The sequence below is a fragment of the Ahaetulla prasina genome, chromosome 2 (genome assembly GCF_028640845.1).
Source record: "Ahaetulla prasina isolate Xishuangbanna chromosome 2, ASM2864084v1, whole genome shotgun sequence".
In the NCBI taxonomy this organism is placed as follows: Eukaryota; Metazoa; Chordata; class Lepidosauria; order Squamata; family Colubridae; genus Ahaetulla; species Ahaetulla prasina.
In genome coordinates this window covers 266,275,005-266,294,408 of record NC_080540.1, presented here as the reverse complement: position 1 = coordinate 266,294,408, position 19,404 = coordinate 266,275,005, and the positions used below count along the sequence as shown (strand labels likewise).

General features: G+C 40.0%; 1 protein-coding gene across 6 annotated transcripts in view; it reads left to right on the top strand.

Annotated features, from left to right (window-relative positions):
* The window catches only part of VCAN (versican), a 111,105-nt gene that overhangs the window by 16,152 nt on the left and 75,549 nt on the right, over window positions 1-19,404 (top strand). For all 6 annotated transcript variants that reach the window (XM_058169628.1, XM_058169631.1, XM_058169630.1 and 3 more), the window contains exons 2-3: window positions 4,427-4,493; window positions 15,183-15,560. In XM_058169628.1, coding sequence (XP_058025611.1) covers window positions 4,433-4,493; window positions 15,183-15,560 — 439 coding nt within the window. In that variant the 5' untranslated portion in view covers window positions 4,427-4,432. The remainder of the gene's footprint in view (window positions 1-4,426; window positions 4,494-15,182; window positions 15,561-19,404) is intronic.

Below are 19,404 nucleotides of genomic sequence, written 5' to 3'. Positions count from 1 at the left end.
ATAAAAGCAAGTTAAAATGTGGGTTTGAAAAAAAAAACATGTCTCAGGTTGCCTAATCATATATGTGTGTATGCATACGCATCTGTGAATGCATATATATAATCTGGTCAATAAAATCCCTGCTACACTGAGGGACACAGATTTCATTTTGGGCTGTCAATTTCTTTTCTCTCTTCCTAGGCCTCAACAACTCTTCTTTCTCAAATCTTTTTTTTTTTTTTTTGCACACAGAGAAAATCCAATGTCTAAGACTAAGAAATATAACATTCCTGGCAATTAGTTTATCAATTTCTCTCCAATTTATACTCATTGCTATCTTCTTCCTGAAGAAGGACCTGCTTTTCTTAGCACAGAGCATGGGAGAGATAGGCAAAAAGATGACCCAAGAAAGACATTTCTGAGCTGGGATAGTCCCATCTCTTGAACTCATCTCCTGGATGTATCATCCAGCCAGTGCGTTGCTACCGCATCGGTTTGCATCGGTTCGCGAGGATTAGTAGCAGTAATTTGGGCTAGGTCGTAGAACCGGTAGTGATTACTGGCTGGCCACGCCCCTGAACCGGTCCCCGCTCACTGGCCCTGGCCGCCCGACACTCACTGGCCCCACCCCTCCACCCAGTCACTCCTCACTTTTGTGTGGGTCCTTGCTTGCAGCTTGCCTGCCCTGAAGCACTGAGCCAGAACTGAGTGGCCATGATGTACCTGCCAGGTAAGCCTGTAAGTTACGCCCTACCTAGCTGCTGCTGCTCCTCCACACCATCCCAGCCTGCCTCCCCTACTCCCTTCCCTGTGGCCCGTAGCCCTGCCATGCTTCCCTGCCTTCCCCGGACTCCCGGTGGCCAGCTTGTAATGGCAGGCAAGTGGAAGGCCACATGGAAGGCAGGCAAGCATGGCAGGGCTGCGGGGAAGGGAGCTAACAGCCTACTTCCTTCTCCGCAGCCCTGCCATACTTGCCTACCTTCCACACTGTCTTCCCGATGGTCCCCCATGCCCACTTGTCTTCTGAGGTTGGCGTCCAGCCTCTGGGTGGGCAGGTGGCCCTTGGTGGAGATGCTGCTGCTGCACTGCCCTGGGACATGTGCAACAGCCTCAGGGCCGGGACATCCGCCTGCCCTCCCAGAGCACCACCGCAGTGGTGCCGCCCCTCTAAGCCCCAGAGCAGTGGCTGCATCTCCACCAAGGCTGTCTACTGTCAGCCTTACCAATGTGCTGGCTCCGTTGGGCATGCTGAATACACCAGTGGAGGATCTAGAAGGTAAGGCTGATGATGGGGGGTGGAGGGAGACCCACCTGTGCTCGGCTCCTCAGAGGGACATGACAGGGCTCGCTCGCTTTTGGGCCTGGCACACTCGGCTTCTGTGGGGCCTTTAGCTGACTGCTGCCCGCTTGCCTTTCCCTCTGCCTTGGGTCCTGCCTGCCCTCCTGGAGCACCACCACACTGCCGCTGCTCTCTTTCTTCTCCCACCATGAAACGAAAGTGAACAGTGGCGGGGTTGCTTCGGGAGGTTACTTTGGGAAGGTGGATGTCTGCAGCCAGGTGGGGAGTGAGGGCAGAAGGCAAGGGAGTGCCAAGATGAAGGACTACCCGCACTGGCCCGCCCAAGTAAGCGCTCCTGTGCTGGGGCCTCTGCAGTGGCATGGCCGGGCCTGGTCCTCTCCCTACGCAGGGGGCTTCCACCCTTCTTGCTTGGTATCGCCTTCCCAACAGCAGATGGGAGGGCAGCTGTGGCTGACTTGGGATGGAAACGTGGAGAAACACGTGGCAAAGCAACTGACTTTTCCTCTCCCAACTTCTCTTAGCAGAGAGAGGGAAGAGGAGCCAGCGGCAGCAGAAGGAAAGGGCTAATTGCAACTAGCGTGGTTCCCCGGGCTCCCTTCCTCTGGCTCGCCTCAGCCCACCAAACACACACACAAGGAGGTGTCCAAGGGGCGTCAGAGGCTGTGCCTTTCCCCCCACTTCCTGCAGCCACCTCGAGGGCTTTGCGGCGTGGAGAACACTTCTTCCACAAGCCGTGACCAGCTGCCTCCTGAGATTTGGAGAGGGAAGCAGGGTGCATTAAAAGTAAAAGGGAAGTGGGGTGGGGGGTGAGTGGGGTGGGAGAGAGAGAGATGGGCTGCTTTTAATTTGCTTCATGTGGCAGTGGGGTGGGGCGGGAATGAGCCGCCATAGCACAATCCGTGGGAAGGGAAAGAGAAAGCATCCCTGAGCGAATGTTGTGTTTTGGTGAGACCTTGCTGGACCTCTGTGGGGTAAAGGCAGCCGCAGCAGCCGCAGCAGCCACCAAGGCAACAGGCATTGTTTGTTGTTCCTTGCCATGCTGTAAAAATCAACCCTTGCCCCAAAGAGATAGCGGTCCAACAAAAATAAGAGGTGCACCAGGCATCCAGCACCGGAGATGGCCACTTCAGCATCTGTCGGAGGCTGGAAGCTGTTTTGTTTCATTCATTTCGTGTTCCTCATTCATACAAAAAAAAAAAAAAAAAAGCCCGATCTGATCTGGAGCCAAATGTCATTGGAAGCAATGCTGTCAGCCTGGAGTGTTTCATTTCAGTCTTTAACTGGGTGATGAATTGAACCTCCTCACCTAAAACAGATATGACATGGATTGTTTAGGGGGTGGGTTGTGACTTGGATTGTTCCCTAGGGCAGGGGGTCTCCTACCTTGGCAACTTTAAGACTTGTGGACTTCAACTCCCAGAGTTGAAGCAAAGCTGGCTGAGGAACTCTGGGAGTTGAAGTCCACAAGCCTAAAAGTTGCCAAGGTTGGAGACCCCCTGCCCTAGACCACTTTAGGAGCAAAATGGTGGGTTTTGCTGGCGTTTCAGGAGGAAGGGAAGGGAGGGAGGGGAAGAGAGAGAGAGAAAGACAGAGAAAGAAAGAGAAAGAGAAAGAAAGAGGAAGGGAGAGACAAGAAAGGAAAAAAGAAATAGAAAAGAAAGAAAGAAAGAGGAAGGGAGAGAAAGAGAAAAGAGAGAGACAAAGGAAGAAAAAGAAAGAGACAAAGAAGGAAGGAAGGAAGGAAAGAGGAAGGGAGAGAGAGGAAAGAAAGAAAGGAAGGGAGAGAGAGAGAGAGAGAAAGACAAGAAAAAAGAAAGAGGAAGGGAGAGAGAGAGGAAGGAAGGACCACAAATCCTGGCACTAGACGTGGCTTCACAAGATGCTTTGAAACAGGGCAGCAATCTAGGGCTGGAAGGGACCTTGGAGGCCATCTAGTCCAACTCCCTGCCCCAGCAGGAAACTTTATATCATCTGGATTATTTTAATGCCTCTAACAGAGAGGAAAATTGCCAGAAAGGAGAAAGAGTTTACTAGGACAAGGCTGCCATGCAGAGCAAGGCATAGATAGTCTTGACTTATGACCACAATCGAGCCCAAAATTTTGGTTGCTAAGCAAGAGTGTTGTTAAATGAGTTTCACCCCATTTTACTCAATCCATGACCTCTCCTGGCTCTAACAGTCATGTGCAAGCTAGGGAAGAACATCTGAAAGTGTGTGTAATGTTCTAAACGTACAGAAGTTATAGTTAAATGTGTGGCAGAAAGTGGACTCTGGATGTGTTTTTCCAAATGTAATAAGTGAGGTTGAATGTGTATAGTTTTAGAAGAGCTGTGTTTGTGTGTGTGTGTACATATGCATACAGTATATATAGTAGATGATGTATCTTTTTGTGTGCCTATACACACACTATACACATATGGCATATATACGTAGTATTAAATAGTATATTTTGGATGTTAAATAGTAGTAAATAGACAGGGAAATTGTATTTTGTTGAGGCCTTTGAGGTGAGAGGGGCCAGGCACTCTAACCCTAACCCTATCCCTTGACCTGAGTGAGGTCAAGTTGGCCTCGCCCACCCAGTCACATGCCCACCAAACCACTCCCACATCACATGACCATCAAGCCACGGCCACAAAATAAGCAACGCCCACAGAGCTGTAAAAAAATTTGGAACCCACCACTGCATCCAGCCCTCCATGTGCATGTCTAGAGACCAATTGAGGCCTTAAGCTAATTTTGTTATCCTCGCTTTTGTGTAAATGTTGCCAGCTTCTAAAATGTTGAGATATTTCATAGTATGGGTCATAATTAAGGGACTAATAAATTAAGAAATTCGTTTTTCCAAAAAAAGTCAAACTTTATTATCCGTTAGACAGTAACAGTTGGTGCAAAATGAGGACAATAGTCCTATTTTAATCTTTACATTTTTTAAATTTTATTTTACAAATCTGTAAAGTGTGTTCGGAGGACAGAAAATGAGTGATCCAAAATCACCTAGCTGGCTTCCATGCATAAAGCAGAATTAGAACTCTCAGTCTTCTAATTTTTAGCCTGGTTCTTTAACCATTATCAAGATATTTACTGTGATTGTTTTATAAGATTATGAAAATATACATTGTGATTATTTTCTGTTCTATTTTTTAGGTCAAAATGTTTAAACATTTCTTGTGGATATATTGGACTTTATCCATAACATGTGCTCTCCGCAAAGGTAAGAAGGAGAGAAAGAGGGAGAGGGGAGAGGAAGGGAGGGAGGGAGGGAGGGAGGGAGAGAGAGAGAGAATTTTTGGTAGTGAAAATGTATCAGTTATTTTGCAGTTGCTCATTGGAGAGATATAATAATATATTTTATTTATTAGTTAAATTTATATGCCATCCATCACCTAGTCAGCTTTATGGTGAAAGTGAGACTAGAACTCATGGTTTCTAGCCTGTTGCCTTAACCACTAAAGATCTCTGCTTTAATTACTGAAATGTAAAAATAAAACTTTCTTTTTTAATTATAACCACAATTTATTCTTATTTTGCAGAAGGTTTTCTCATGTAGAAGGCCTGTTATTACAACTTTAGTAATGTGAAGGTGTGATTGTTTTTCAGGACTTGTTATGACTATTATTACCATTTTATATTACTAGTATTTCTGCTAGATGTATTACAGTTTGGAGCTATCCCTGCTGAATTAATTGATAGAATGGTTGGTTTTACTTGTGAAAAGGTCTAGTTATAATTCAAATTCCATTTGATTCATTTGCTGATGTCCATATACTTTTGAATACTTTGTCCATTCCATGGTTAAATAAAGAGTCACAAAGTATCCCAGACTGACAATATGCTTAATGGAGTATTTGTTGGTATCTCCCAAGCTTAAGATTCTTTTAATTTGTAGAAAATGACTAGGAACTTAGTGTGCATTAAAGCACTATTTTCAAGAAGAAAATCTTCTATTTCCAACAGTGCCTTAGAATAAAACAGACTGCAAAGTCCAGTACTTTTTTACTTCTAGGAAAAAAGTATTTTGCAACCATGACAAACATTGGCTGTATGTGACCCGCTCAAAAGTCTAAATGTGCCCACTTGCCCAAATCGGTAAAAGACATGCTATTTATTTTAATCTAATTTTGTATAAAAGCATAAAGTTAAGTGATTTAATCCCACCTGAACAATTTTCAGTTGTTCTCAACAAAGAACAATTTGTTGTGATTTAATATCATCCAACTTAGACGAACTTGTACCTAGGATAGAGTTGAAAAACTTTATAGACAGCAGAGCCTATGTGGTAAAGCAAAGATGTTATGATAGTAATCACAACCTGATTATCAAAGCCCTTTCCTTTTGCATATACACGTAAAGTCTATAAATGCATCTACAATTGACTTCAGACATGCAATTATACTCACTATCTTGACTTTTTTGACCTTCCTTGTGGATGGTTCCTTTTCTGAGGCTTGCTGTTGCTAAACTTTTATTTATTTATTTATTATTTATTTATTTATTTATTATTTAAATTTGTATACCGCCCTTCTCCCGAAGGACTCAGGGCAGTTCACAGCCAGATAAAATAAACAATAATATTACAATATAAATACTATTAAAATACAATTAAAAAACTTATTCAATTGGCCGAGATTAAAAATTTAGAATAAATGATAAAAACCCATTAAAAAACCCACAAATTTAAAAACTAATCCTAATCCAGTCCTGCGCAGATGAATAAGTGTGTCTTAAGCTCGCGACGAAAGGTTCGGAGGTCCGGGAGTTGACGAAGTCCTGGGGGGAGTTCGTTTAAATTTCTTACTGCATCTGAGTTTTGCTATTAAGGTTTATGAGCAGTTTTTAGTTGACTCCCAAGCTTTAACAGCAAGGTGTAGTTCCTTATATGAACTCAACATAGTTAACTATAGAAAGGTAAGAATTATGTAAATCAATAAACCAAAGGGAAGTGTATTGATAATAAGATAATAAGATAATAATCGTCTTCTTTAGATGCTTCGTTTCTTTTAGTACCACAAGTGCTGCTTGTCAAAGTGTTGTGGCAACTCACTGCAGAAGCATCTTCTATGTATGAGCATGCATACACAGGCAGTCTGAAAAGGCCCTTGAATTGGCTGAAAGGAATTTTTGGGAGATGTACCCATCTTGATATTTAAATGACAGTATTTGTATTATTTAAGTAGCCCTATGAATTGGCAAAGCTGTGATGGATAATGTCTTTAATATAGTCTAATCATTCAATAGTATTGGGTTTCATTCATTATTCATTTCATGTATAATAAGAAACATTATACATCGAGATGCTCAGCAATATAAATACCATGTTTACAGTCTACACACATCAGCTTTTGTGTAAATAGATCTGTGTGCATAATTAGTTTGATTGATGACTTGATAGAACAACCAGGTGAAATTTTCTTTCCTTTTCTGTACATATGCATGTACAGAGCTTAAGGAAAATAGTTTTAGATGAATCCTAGAAGTCTTAATTGTAGAGTGTGTAGCTCTTTGAAGTGTGTTTGTAGAAGATTGGTGAGTTTTAATGAATAACCAAAGAATGCAATGAAATGCTTTCCAAGTCGTATGTATGTGTGCATGGGTAATTTCATGCATCTACATTTAGATGTATATGCTATTGTAAATGCTATCGCTGCAGATGGAATGTACATTTGGCTAGCTCTCCATGATTTACAGTGAGAATTTAAAGAGTAACTGATCCATCACTATGCCTGACTTACCCTCCCCTCCTTTCTTATACAGATTGTAAGCCATCTGTTAGAACAAAGGGTTTTTTGTTAAGATTAAATTTATTGCCTTCTCTGACAAGCTCTGAGCAAGTTTTTGCAAGGAATATCTACTTTATCAATTTGTACAAAAACAGGTTGATCTCAAATAGAATATTCTTACTTCATGTAAAGGGAGTTTCCAAACAGGCAATTTTTGATAGTATAGTATCATTTGATGTGTGTCCAATGTTTCAGAGTGGTTTGTAGGGAGCATTTCTTTGCACTGTGTAAGGTAGAATATGATTTGAAGTTGAAAAAAGTTGAAGGGCCTTGAATCAGGGGTGAAATGCTACTTGATCGGACTGGATTGGGCAAGTAGGTAGTGGAGATTGGGCTGGTTCACCGAACTGGGATCAGTGGCTGGCTGGCCATGCCCCCAAACCAGCCACGGCTTGCCTGCCTTCCACGCTGCCTTCCTGGCGTCCCAGTGGTCAGATTGTGAAGGCAGGCAAGCAGAAGCCCATATGGAAGGCAGGTAAGCATGGCAGGGCTTCGGGGAAGAAGCTAGCAGCTTATTCCCTTTCCCAAAGCCCTGCCATGCTTGCCTGCCTTCCACATGGGCTTCCAGTTGCCTGCCTTTGCAAGCTGGACACTGGGACACCAGGAAGGTGTCGCCGCCCGCTGACCCTTTGCCTTCGGTCAGGTGATGGGGCCTAGGGACACCCCATTCCCCGAGGCCCTGGAGCTGCCGCCTGCCTCAAGCGGGTCGGGGAATGCACCATTCCCCAACACCAGCCTTGCCTCAGAGCCAGTGCCCACTCCCCCTTCACCATGCGACGTGTACTTCCTCCAGCGGCTGGCTGCCAGGAAAGGTAAGTATCTGAAAGTTACCGGAGCCGCTCTCCTTCTTGAATGTACCGCTGCCATCACCACCCTGTTCCATGCACCGGCTGCACAAGCGCACACCGTTTATTTCATTAATTCATCAGTGGCCGGCGCAAGCGCACACCCAACCTGCCGCTGATGAATGAATAAAATAAATGGTGTGCGCTTGTGCAGCTGGTGCATGGAACAGGGCGGCGATGGCGGCGCAACATTCAAGAAGGAGAGTGGCTCCGGTAACTTTCAGATACTTGCCTTGGGGAATGGCGCGCCCCTGGACCCCGGCCCCTGACCCAAGGCGAAGGGCGAATGGATGGCGAGCAGGTGGCGAGCAGGCAGAGGCTCTGGGGCAAGGCCAAATTCAAGAAGGGGAGCAGCTCTGGTAACTTTTGTTTGCAAGAAGCCTGCAGCTACTGCATCTTTCAGCACAAGAAGGCTGCAGCTGTAGGCATCTCGCAAAAAGGGAAATGAGAGAATAGAAATTAAAAAAAAATTCCTACTGGGTTCTGTGGCCGTGGCTTGGTGGGGGGATCTTGTGACTGAGTGGGCATGGCTGTGAGTGACATCGAATTGGCTACGCCCACTCAGTCACAGGAGACAGCCCCCCACCAAGCCACACCCACAGAACCAGTAGGGAAAATTTTTAGATTTCACCCCTGACTTGAATATATATGAGATGACATTTTAAAAACTCAACTATTTTAGGAACATATGTTATCAGGTTGTTGACATATAATATACATAGGTTCTTTTAAGAATAATGGTATTTCATAAACAATACTCTGTTTCCCTGAAAATAAGACATCCCCTGGTAATAAGCCCATTCGGGCTTTTGAGCACATGCATTAAAATAAGCCCCCCTGAAAATAAGCTCTCCCTGAAAATATTTAACTGCATGCACAGCCAGTCCCTACCATTTCTCTGGTTAGGGTTAGGGAGACAGAGCTGGAAATCAGGTAAGACGGCAAGAGAAGCCCCGTCTTGCTCCACGCGCCCCAAAATAATAAGACCTCCCTGAAAATAAGGCCAAGCGCATTTTTGGGGGTTCAAAAAATATAAGACAGGGTCTTATTTTCAGGGAAACACGGTAAATGGGCTAAAGTGAATAAATGCCTTTTGCCATTTCTGAACAATGTATTTACAATTGATATTATTGCTGGAACTTAATTAGATCCTTGTACATAAAATAAAGTAACATAGAACTTTGAAATTTGTTTGTATTTTCAGTTCATGCAATACTCATTAGGTTGCTATTGTCAAATTTGGCTGATATATATAGATAGGATATTAATAACTCACAAACAGATTCATGCAGCAATCTCTTTTTGGTGGCAAAATACAAGAATTTTTTTAAAAAAACTATTCATTATAGTTTGGCATTGCTTAGTGGGCAGAATGTCAAAATAAGAAAGGGGCTGAAAGGTTGTATATTTTTTATATGCCATAAATTGGCAGCATTGCTGATCTCAAAAAATTAAGCAGGGGAACACTCAGATGGGCGACCACAATGAAATTCCAGAACTTAGACTAGGTTGGTAAAATAAATCAGTTTTTTAAAAAAAGAATCTGGGAAGAAGTGGCCATGTATCATTACAGTATTTGCCAAGAAAGAACTATTTGTGTAGACACCAAAAGGTTTGCTGATTTTGAAGATTTTGAACCTTATCTATGCCTTGTACTTCTTATATTTTTCTACTTTAAGTTTTGGTTTTTTTATAGCAGATTTTTTGAGATTGGATTGAGAATTTTGATAACAATTCAGCACTTCAAAGAGGTAGTACAAGACCGGCTGATTGATCTATTTTAAAGTTTCTTGGACAATCAATGACAGATCTGGCCTCCTTCCATTTGGTAGATCATACCTTTATTTAAAGGAACATGCCCAAACATAGGCAGACTGAATCCACATTCCATGATGGGTTTTTAAAAAAATGACATAGCTTAAACTAAACAAGCATTATTAGCATAAGAATCACCTGGAAGTTACCTGACAGGATATTTAAGACTTTGATGGATTGGTTTGAATATCCCAATCCATCTAAAGCCTCTCTTTGAGAAAAACCAGTTTTGTCTTTGAGAGGCAGGTAAAAAGCAAAGGCCAAGTCTTGCTATATCATTCTAGAAAATTGTCTTATAAGTGTAATAGCAATAGGAATAGCACTTACCATATTTTTGAGATCATAAGACGCACCTTAGTTTTTGGAGGTGAAAATAAGAAAAAAGCTGATTGGCGGGTAGCTCGGCCTCCTGGAATACCCCCAATCAGCTGTTCGCAGAGGTGAATTTTAGCAACATATTCATTGGTTGTGAGCTCTGTGCCTTGCTTTTTTTTCAGCCTCTTAAACTTCTGAAACTCTGTTTCAGAAAAAACTTTTTTTTCTGCCTCTAAAAGCCACCGAAACTTCGTTTCAGAGGCTTTTTTTCTGAAGCTCTGTTTTGGTGGCTTTTTTTCTGAAGGTTCCTTTCAGAGGCATTTTTTTCTGAAGCTCTGTTTGGAGGCTTCTTTTCTGAAGGTTCCTTTCAGAGGCTTTTTTTTTCTGAAGCTCTGTTTGGAGGCTTTTTTTCTGAAGCCTCCTTTCAGAGGCTTTATTTTCTGAAGCTTCATTTCTGAGGCTTTTTCAGGCTCTGAAACCTCCATTTGAGAGGCTGGGAAGGGCTACATTCGGAGTATAAGACGCACCCAGATTTTCTCCTTCTTTTTTTTTTTAAAAAAAACACCATCTTTCCCCAGTATCAGTAGTTTCAAAATGTAGAACTCACAAATTCCGCATTTTTCGGAGTATAAGACGCACCGGAACATAAGACGTACTTTAGTCTTTAGGGAGGAAAATAAGAAAAAAGCTGATTGGCAGGTGGATTGGCCTCCTGGAATACCCCCAATCAGCTGTTCCCAGAGGTGAATTTTAGCAAGAGGTTCCTTGGTTGTGAGCTCTGTGCCTTGCTTTTTTTTGGCTTTTTTTCCCTGCCACTGAAACTGTTTCAGAAAAAAACTTCTTTCTGCCTCTGAAAGCCTTCAAAACAGAAGTTCAGGAAAAAAGCCTCTGAATCTCTATTTGGGGCGTTTTTTCTGAAGTTCTGTTTGGGTTTTTTTTTCTGAAGCTCCGTTTGGGGCTTTTTTTCTAAGCTCCATGAAGCTGTGTTTGGGGCTTTTTTTCTGAAGCTGTTTCTGATGCTTTTTTCAGCCTCAGAAACCTCCATTTGAGAAGCTGGGCGGGGCTACATTTGGAGTATAAGACACATCCAGATTTTCACCCTCTTTTTTTGGGGAAAAAGGTGCGTCTTATGCTCCAAAAAATACGGTAGATTATTTGAAACTAGAAATGCTAAATTATTTAAAATTCAGATCAATGCATGTTGCTCAGGGTAGCTGAATAGGAAAGATTGTTTGACCTTGATGTTAATCAGATCAAGCAACCCAAATTATGCTGATGACAGATAGTTCTTTAGTTCTGAATCATATTGAGCAACAATCAATGACTATTTTTTTCTTTATCTTCATCACTAATTATTGCTGGGCTGCTCTCCCTTCCGTTCTCTTCCTCAATGGTATTTTCCCTTGTTTTCTGTCTAAGTTAAAAAGTCAGATCCTGTAACTATTGATTATATGTCAGTAGTCCAGATATAAGTAAACTCACATATTATAAAAATGCTCTTTATAATCCAAGGGAAAGTCTACAGAGGCACCTAACTCTTGTCTCTCAGGCAGTCATTGCAGATATTCATGGCGCCCCCATGACGATAGCGCGGCTCCCCAGGGAGCCGCGGCTCACACTTTGGGAATCACTGTTTTAGTCTATTGTTATCAGTATTCCCACTTGCCTTGGCTATTGTTTTAGCATGATTGCAAATAACTGAAATAGTAGCCTGCATGCATTCAATCTGGCTATCAGAAAGCAATTCACTTAACCTGTCAGCAGCTCCTGTTGAACAGAAGCAGTTCAGTTAACTGTGTTCCATGTATTCTTACTTCCTACTCTTGTAGTCCTTGACTTACAACCAGTTGTTTAATGGCAGTTCAATTTTACAACAGTCTTAGAAAAAGTGATTTAGAAAAAAATGACATTCTTAGATGCATTAGCCACCACAATAAGTGATTGCAATTTTGATACTTGGCAACTGGCTCACATGGTTGCAGCATATTGCGGTGACACAATTGTGATTTGTGACAATTCTAGCTGGTTTCCAAAAAAGCAAAGTCAATTGGATTCACTTAAAGACTGTATGATTCACTTAACAGCCATGTGATTCTTTAAGACTGTGGTGATATACAATTGGCTGCAGTTATCTGATGGATGACTTGTTTAATAACACTATCATGTAGTGACTGAAATTCCAGTTCCAATTGTGGTCATAACTTGAGGACAATTTATATCTTCTAAATTCCCCATGGTGTAATTTTGCAAGCTTTAGCTTTCTCTTTTCTCCTCCATGGCCTGCCAGGGAAACTCCTTTGGCATCTGTTTTGGTGTGAGGCTGATATGCAACCATATTCTGGGTAAAAAGGGACTATTCTGATGTTGCCTTGCTGCCTCAAAACACTTTCATTTGGAGAGATATCATTTACAGTTAATACGGATTCATTCAGAGCTTAATGACTTTAATTAAGAATCTGATATAATTTAAGATTACAACTTGCCCATGATCATGAGAAGAAGCTCTTCTGGATTCCCACGTACTTTTTTTAATCATATAGTCTCTACATTATGCTCCTCTTTGTTCCAAAGGGAACCTGTAGAGTTACAATTAGTGACAGTGTTTTTAAGTAGCATAGATCAGACATCAGGATAATCATGGTCACCTAAGCTGGGGAGAAGTAGAACCTGCTTATTTCCTTCCTTCCATCCATCTGTCCATCAATCCATCCATCCCTGTTCTGCCTGTGCTCTACAGAATTGATCTTCCATTTTTCTCAGACCAACATCTCTTACAATGTTAGAACAGAGCGTATTACTAACATTACAGACTGGTCATATTAGGGCTAATAGATCTGGATTTCAAAATTGGACAGCCATTGCAACAAAAAGTTGGCTGCTAAGTGAGGGTGCTGTTTTTGCAGATTGTATCTTGGCAGAAGGAGGCAGTTGCTAAGAAGAATAGAAGGGACAGAGCTCCATGTTATGTAACAGGCAACAATATTTCACTATTATGACACATTACGTTTAATCATGTCAGTTATCATTAGAGGTTGTGACTCATACATGACCCTGCAACTTTCAAATGCAGTGGAGAGTACTGTTTTGTTGCCAGTATTAAAGTATGACTCGGTTTGCAATGTTTTGCCTGTTTTTGGAGAAGCCAATATGTTACCCTTCACTTAAACAAAATATTTTGGGACAGCATAAGCCAGCATGCCTACAGGGGGACAGGATGTCAAAAAAGTAAAAAAAAAGGTGACTACTACTGCATGATCATAGCCATCACTCTGACTTTTTTTTTTTGACACCCTCCAACAACGGATGCCATGTGCACAACCTTAGCTGTATTTTTGCTCTTTCATTGGTTGGAGGATTCACGGTAACTTCCTTTTAATTCCTTCCCTCAACTTTTAGTTGTTGTTTTTTTTAAATTCTCACCTTCATATAATTAATCTAATAAAAGTTACCCTTCTTGTGTATCCTGCATTTCTAAGCCTATAGATTTTAAAAAAGAAAAGAAGTAATGTTTGTAAATAAGCAGTGCTCATTTTGTGCTATAGATAAGCATTATTTATTTTTAGATGTGTCTGTTTCTCAATTACTCTCAATTAATTAAAAGAAAATAAAGGCAGAGCCTGCTTTTATATCTTAATCTGTCAAACCACATTGAATAAATTCATGAGGGATTGGTAGAAGTAACAAATATGTCGTTCCTATTCCAGATGCACAGTAGGCAGGTTGGATGAACAGTAGCCAACGCTGTCCTTAGCCATATACTAATATTGGATGGAAACAGTCTGCTGTAAAGTGTTTGCAGCTGGAGAGATATAAAATGATGGTAAAAGTTATTTAATCATGTAGGAACCACCCATAGTTCTTATTTTTCCCCACCCTCCCTCCAACTACTGAGGAATATTTTATTTGAGTGATCTGTTAAGCCCTGAGGTTAGAGAGGAAATAATTAAACAGGAACAACTGGCTGTCTGAAATATTTTTCTGAAAAGAAAGAAAATGTTCCTTTTTTCTTAGGATACATGGTAAATATGAATTAACTCTTGCATAGAATTATCCATCATTTATTTTGCTGTAACGTAAACCAACTCAATAATATCCTTGGTCCACAGACCTTACTGGCTAATTCTTTTCACTTGCTGTTGGCAAATGTTTTTCATGCCTTACATTTAAATATTGGATTTATATGATATCAGCAGGACACAAGCAAGGAATGGATTTTTTTTACCAAGCCAGCTATTCAGAGTGGAGAAAAAGCCAGATCATAAATTTTTATTAGGATCATTGAATTTCAATGGTCTTCTCTTCCGTTGAAATCCTGTAGGTGATCCAGATAAAGTTATCTTGCCATGTTTAAAGTATAAGCTTGACTCCTGCACAGATTAGTTCCAAGTGTACATCTAAATTTTCCATTAGAAGTCTGTATATTAAAATAAATGTGGCTCTTCTCCCAGTACAGCTTTTAAAGAGAAAACGGTAAAGGTGTACAAGGTACTCAATTACAATTTTAGGGCCAGAATTTCTGTCATAAGTTACTGTGTCGTAAGCCAACTTTCCCAATTGGAAATCAGCAAAAGAGGGTAGCAAATCACGATCATGTGACTGCAGGCATATGCAACCAGTCCTAAATGCAAGCCAGGTGCCAAGTGCCTGAACTGTGATCAGGTGACTATAGGGGTGGTATGATCATTGTAGGTGTGAGTACGGGTCATAAGTCACTTTTTCCAAGGCTATCATAAATTTAAACTATTGTTAAATAATCACAAGTCAAGGACTACCTGCACATATTCTGTTTGTCATCTCCATTATCAGTTTGAATATTCTTTGTTGAATGTTGACTTCATCAGGTCCTAGAAATTTTGAGATGTGCTTAGAGTCAAATGGGTATTTTCTTGAAATGTTCATCATTTTGCATTTGTTTATGATTTTTAGTTTACAGTGGTAAAATCAGTATGCCTCCTTGTATTTCTTGTGTTATTATTATTATTCTCCTTGTATTATTATTATTATTATTATTATTATTATTATTATTATTATTATTATTATTATTATTATTATTATTATTATTATTATTATTATCCTACTATCCCTGCCTTATGGATTGAATGTATATCAACTTTTACTACTTCACTCATACACTGTTGTTTTTTTCAGTAAAAGTGGAGAAAAGTCCACCAGTGAAGGGCTTACTCTCTGGAAGAGCCACTCTCCCATGCTTTTTTTCAACTTTACCGACTTTGCCTCCAAGCTATCACAACGTAAGTGAGTTTCTCCGGATTAAGTGGTCAAAGATTGAGCAGGACATAGGTGGAAAAGATCTCAAAGAAACCACAGTGTTGGTGGCCCAGAATGGGAATATCAAGATTGGACAAGGCTACAAAGGAAGAGTGTCAGTTCCAAGCCATCCGGAAGACATTGGCGATGCATCGTTGACTCTGGTGAAGTTACGTGCAAGTGATGCTGGGGTTTATCGCTGTGATGTAATGTATGGAATTGAAGATACCCAAGATATTGTTTCACTGGCGGTTGATGGTGAGAATTCCATTTACCATGCTCTTGCATTTCTTTGTGAAATTTAAATTACAGTTATTAAATAAAAATGAATTGATATTTTTAATATTCTTTCCAGAGAAATACTAATTTGGCAGCCATATTTTATGCCATTTTTCTTTCTTATGGTTTTACTTAGGGTCAGTAATGATTTATCAGACCTTTTCCTCTGTTGTCTTTGAGGGCTCCCATTAATTTCAACCGGCGTAGTCAATAGTTCAGCCTTTCCCAACCTGACATCCTGCAGGATATAAAGCTGTCTAATGCAAGTAGAAAGCAACAGGCTGAAGAAGGCTTCATAAGCTATTTCTCTAGCCTGGCAAGCGAATAAGAAGGCACCTGAATAGTCATTCATAATACCTCCAAGTGATTGTAGATGCCATAGAGACTCTTCAGTAATCTTGCTTTTTCTTTCTATTTAACTCTTTGTATTCACTTTGATAATTCCCCCCCCCCCAATTCAAAAAAACTGGCAGATCTCCTGAGACAAGGAACATTTTCCTAGGAAGGGTTGCTTTATTGCACAGGAAAGGATATCCATATCAGGCAGGTAGTGTTCAATTGTTAGTGAGGTATAACAGATTTTACAGCCAGCCATACTTGCATCATTCCGAATCTTAAGTATAGCGTATGGAGAAATCAGAAATTGTTGGTGTCTATGGAGATCCTCAGTCATCCATGTCATGGTTGTCCCAAAGGTGCTTTTCAAAACGCAACTGGATTTTCTTTGTTTTCCTTTCCCTTCTCATCCAAGAACCTTCTCCAGGTATCACATTTATAGGTTAACTAGGGACTTGTGGAAAGCAGTTCTTTAATAATTGTGATGAATGTAGCGTCTCCCCAGCAATACCAGTATTCCTAGTTGAGAAACATTGGTGCAGTTTCATTTAGATATTACTGAACAAGGAAATACAGAAATCCACTAAATCTTGCCTTCCCTCCTTGAAATTAGGTATGTCCCTTGTTATGTTTCCTGTTTAGATGCATTGAATCGCAAAGCTAGTTTCTCTCCTATCATCACCAGTTGGCAGAGCAGTCAAATTCAGTTGCTTTCGTTAGATCAACCATGCCCTCCCATGAGTTCCAACAGTTAATCTGTCCTTCAAGCCAACATTAAAATAACTGTCCTTTGGAAACTGAAGACTTTCAGGACAACTTCAAAAGATTTGTGCAGGTCTAGACTGCCAGGGGGTGGCAGGTGACATCTTTATGTATAGCTTTTCTTTTCTTTTTTACAACCTCATTAAGTCAGAGTGTCAGCAATATATCAACCTTTCCGTGTCTCCCTGACAAATGTAAGGAGATGGGCTGTTTTCATGGAAATCTCTCTCCTTCTTGTATTTGAATTAGCAACACGTGGGAAGGATTAAGTAGCAGAAAGAGAAAATGAATATTGGAAAAGGGAGACAGAAGATAAAAAGCGCATATCTTCCATATTTTCAATTTGGGAAAAGATCCTTTGTTGCAGTTTGTTTATTTTCTTTATGTGCTGCTAAAAATAGGGGTAATTAGCCCATGAGAATTTTTAAAATGTGATTGGATATGTAGAAATTCTGTGTCATTTTTAAGCTATTGACAAAGGTGTGTATTTCTTAACTACTTTATGCAGAGAACAATTTAATTTAGATGTGCATAGTGCTGAAGTCTATATTCAAATTATTGTTGCTAATTAATTAATTAATTTCTTATTTTCTTTATTCTATGTTTACTTTATCTTTCCTTTCTCAATAGACTACATTTTTATTCCAAGTCTGCTAAACTTGAATCTCATTATTCCATGATGTGCTTCTCTGTACTGACCATCTCTTGCATATGTTGCAGTCATCTCTTTTTTTTACTCCATACTTTCCTGTCTCATTTTATCTCTCCTTAAGCACTTTCTTTGCACTTTGAACCATCTTAGATTTTTCTGCATTCATATCATGTTTCTTTTGGAACCACATTATTGTGTAAGTGCAAAAGATTCACACATTGAATATTTGTACAATGAATGGAGTTCATTGCTTCCCAAGCACACAGATTTCTTCGCATTCTCTACTTTCTCTTCTGTGAAACATCCATCCCATCTGTCGTTCCTTTCTATTTTTTCATTAATAAATTAAAGATGTATATATACTATAGATAGCTTGGAAGATGTGTAAAGGATCTAAGCCATTAAGACATCAAATGAATAGCCAATAATGCAATACAGCTGCTGATAAAGCTATATGCACTCATGGTGCCAATTTGATATTCTTGCATTTCATGTGAAGCCAACTTTTGGTGAAGACTTTGAACTTTGGGGAAGGGAGGTCTTATGAAAGGATAAAAACAGAGAAAGGTTTTTTTTTTTAATGTTTTCACATTTATGTCCTTTAATGACATCAATATAGAGATTAGAATTGATTGATCTTCTAGATCTGCCAACTTTTAGGGCTGCTGTAAATATGTTTTGTATTTGGAATTCCATTCTCAAATTTCCATTGCATTCAGTTTAAGACTTTATGCCTTCAGCATATTATGCAAAAGATGAAGGTTGAAAGTGAGTCCCTAGTGAGTGAGAAATTTAATATCTGATTACTGCATACCAGAAAAGTATATCTGCTAACCTGTGAGCTATAAATTTGTAAGCTAAAAATGCATAATTAAAAGAGACCATCTCCAACCAATTAAAACCAAACTCAGGTTACTAACTTGTTTACCAATCAAAAGATTGCCGGATTCCCCCCCCCACCCTTATAATGAAGAGAAACTAAGAAAAAACTGACATGACTTGTCCAGAAATTCCAAAAGCTGGAAACAGTCCGAAACACACGTTCTTGTATTTATGTTAAACCTCTTGTCCCATGGTAGTGGCGATCATAAAATCTTTAAATCACCTGACCTGATAGGGAATTTTAGGTCATAACAACTAGCACTAGTTAGTTACTGTTAGTTACTGTTTCAACAATTCTTACCATATCCATATGGTACCTAAGGTACATCTAACCTAAATAAGTTTAATAATAATAATAATAATAATAATAATAATAATAATAATAATAATAATAATAATAATAATAATAATAATAATAATATCAGAGTTGGAAGGGACCTTGGAGGTCTTCTAGTCCAACCCCTTGCCCAGGCAGGAAACCCTACACCATTTCAGACAAATGGCTATCCAGCATTTTCTTAAAAGTTTCCAGTGTTGGAGCATTTACAACTTCTGCAGGCAAGTTGTTCCACTGATTAATTGTTCTAACTGTCAGGAAATTTCTCCTTAGTTCTAGGTTGCTTCTCTCCTTGATTAGTTTAGTTAATGTACTTGATTGTTAATGTACTTGATTGTTAATTGTTACTTGATTAGTTAATGTACTTGATTGTTTTAAATCTAATGGTATTAAGACACAGGAATACGCTGAATCGCTTTTAAATGTGGATTAGCAAACTTTGGATTGCTCCACATTATCATTGCAAGTTTTGAGGCTGGTGATGTGGCACTGGGCACTGTTAATGATGACTGTAGCACTCTAATATTTGGCAACATTGCCAAATCTAAAAATATGAAGGCATTTTTTTCTGAAGCTTTCAAGAGTTTGAGCAAGAAGACTTAAAAGTAAGATTCAGTAGTCTCATAAAGTTTCAACAAATGTTTTTAAAAACATTTGGTGACAGCATTTACTTGAAGTACCTTCACAAGGGAGTCTTGGATAATAGAATAAAAACAATTGTTTTAATCAAACTTGAAGACTTTTTTAAATCACTGTCTTCTGTTATGACAAAATCAAGTTGCTGAATATCCCTCATTGTGGTTTACTGGGGGGTGGGCATTTGAGTGGAAAAAAAGAGTGAAGGCTATTCTGGG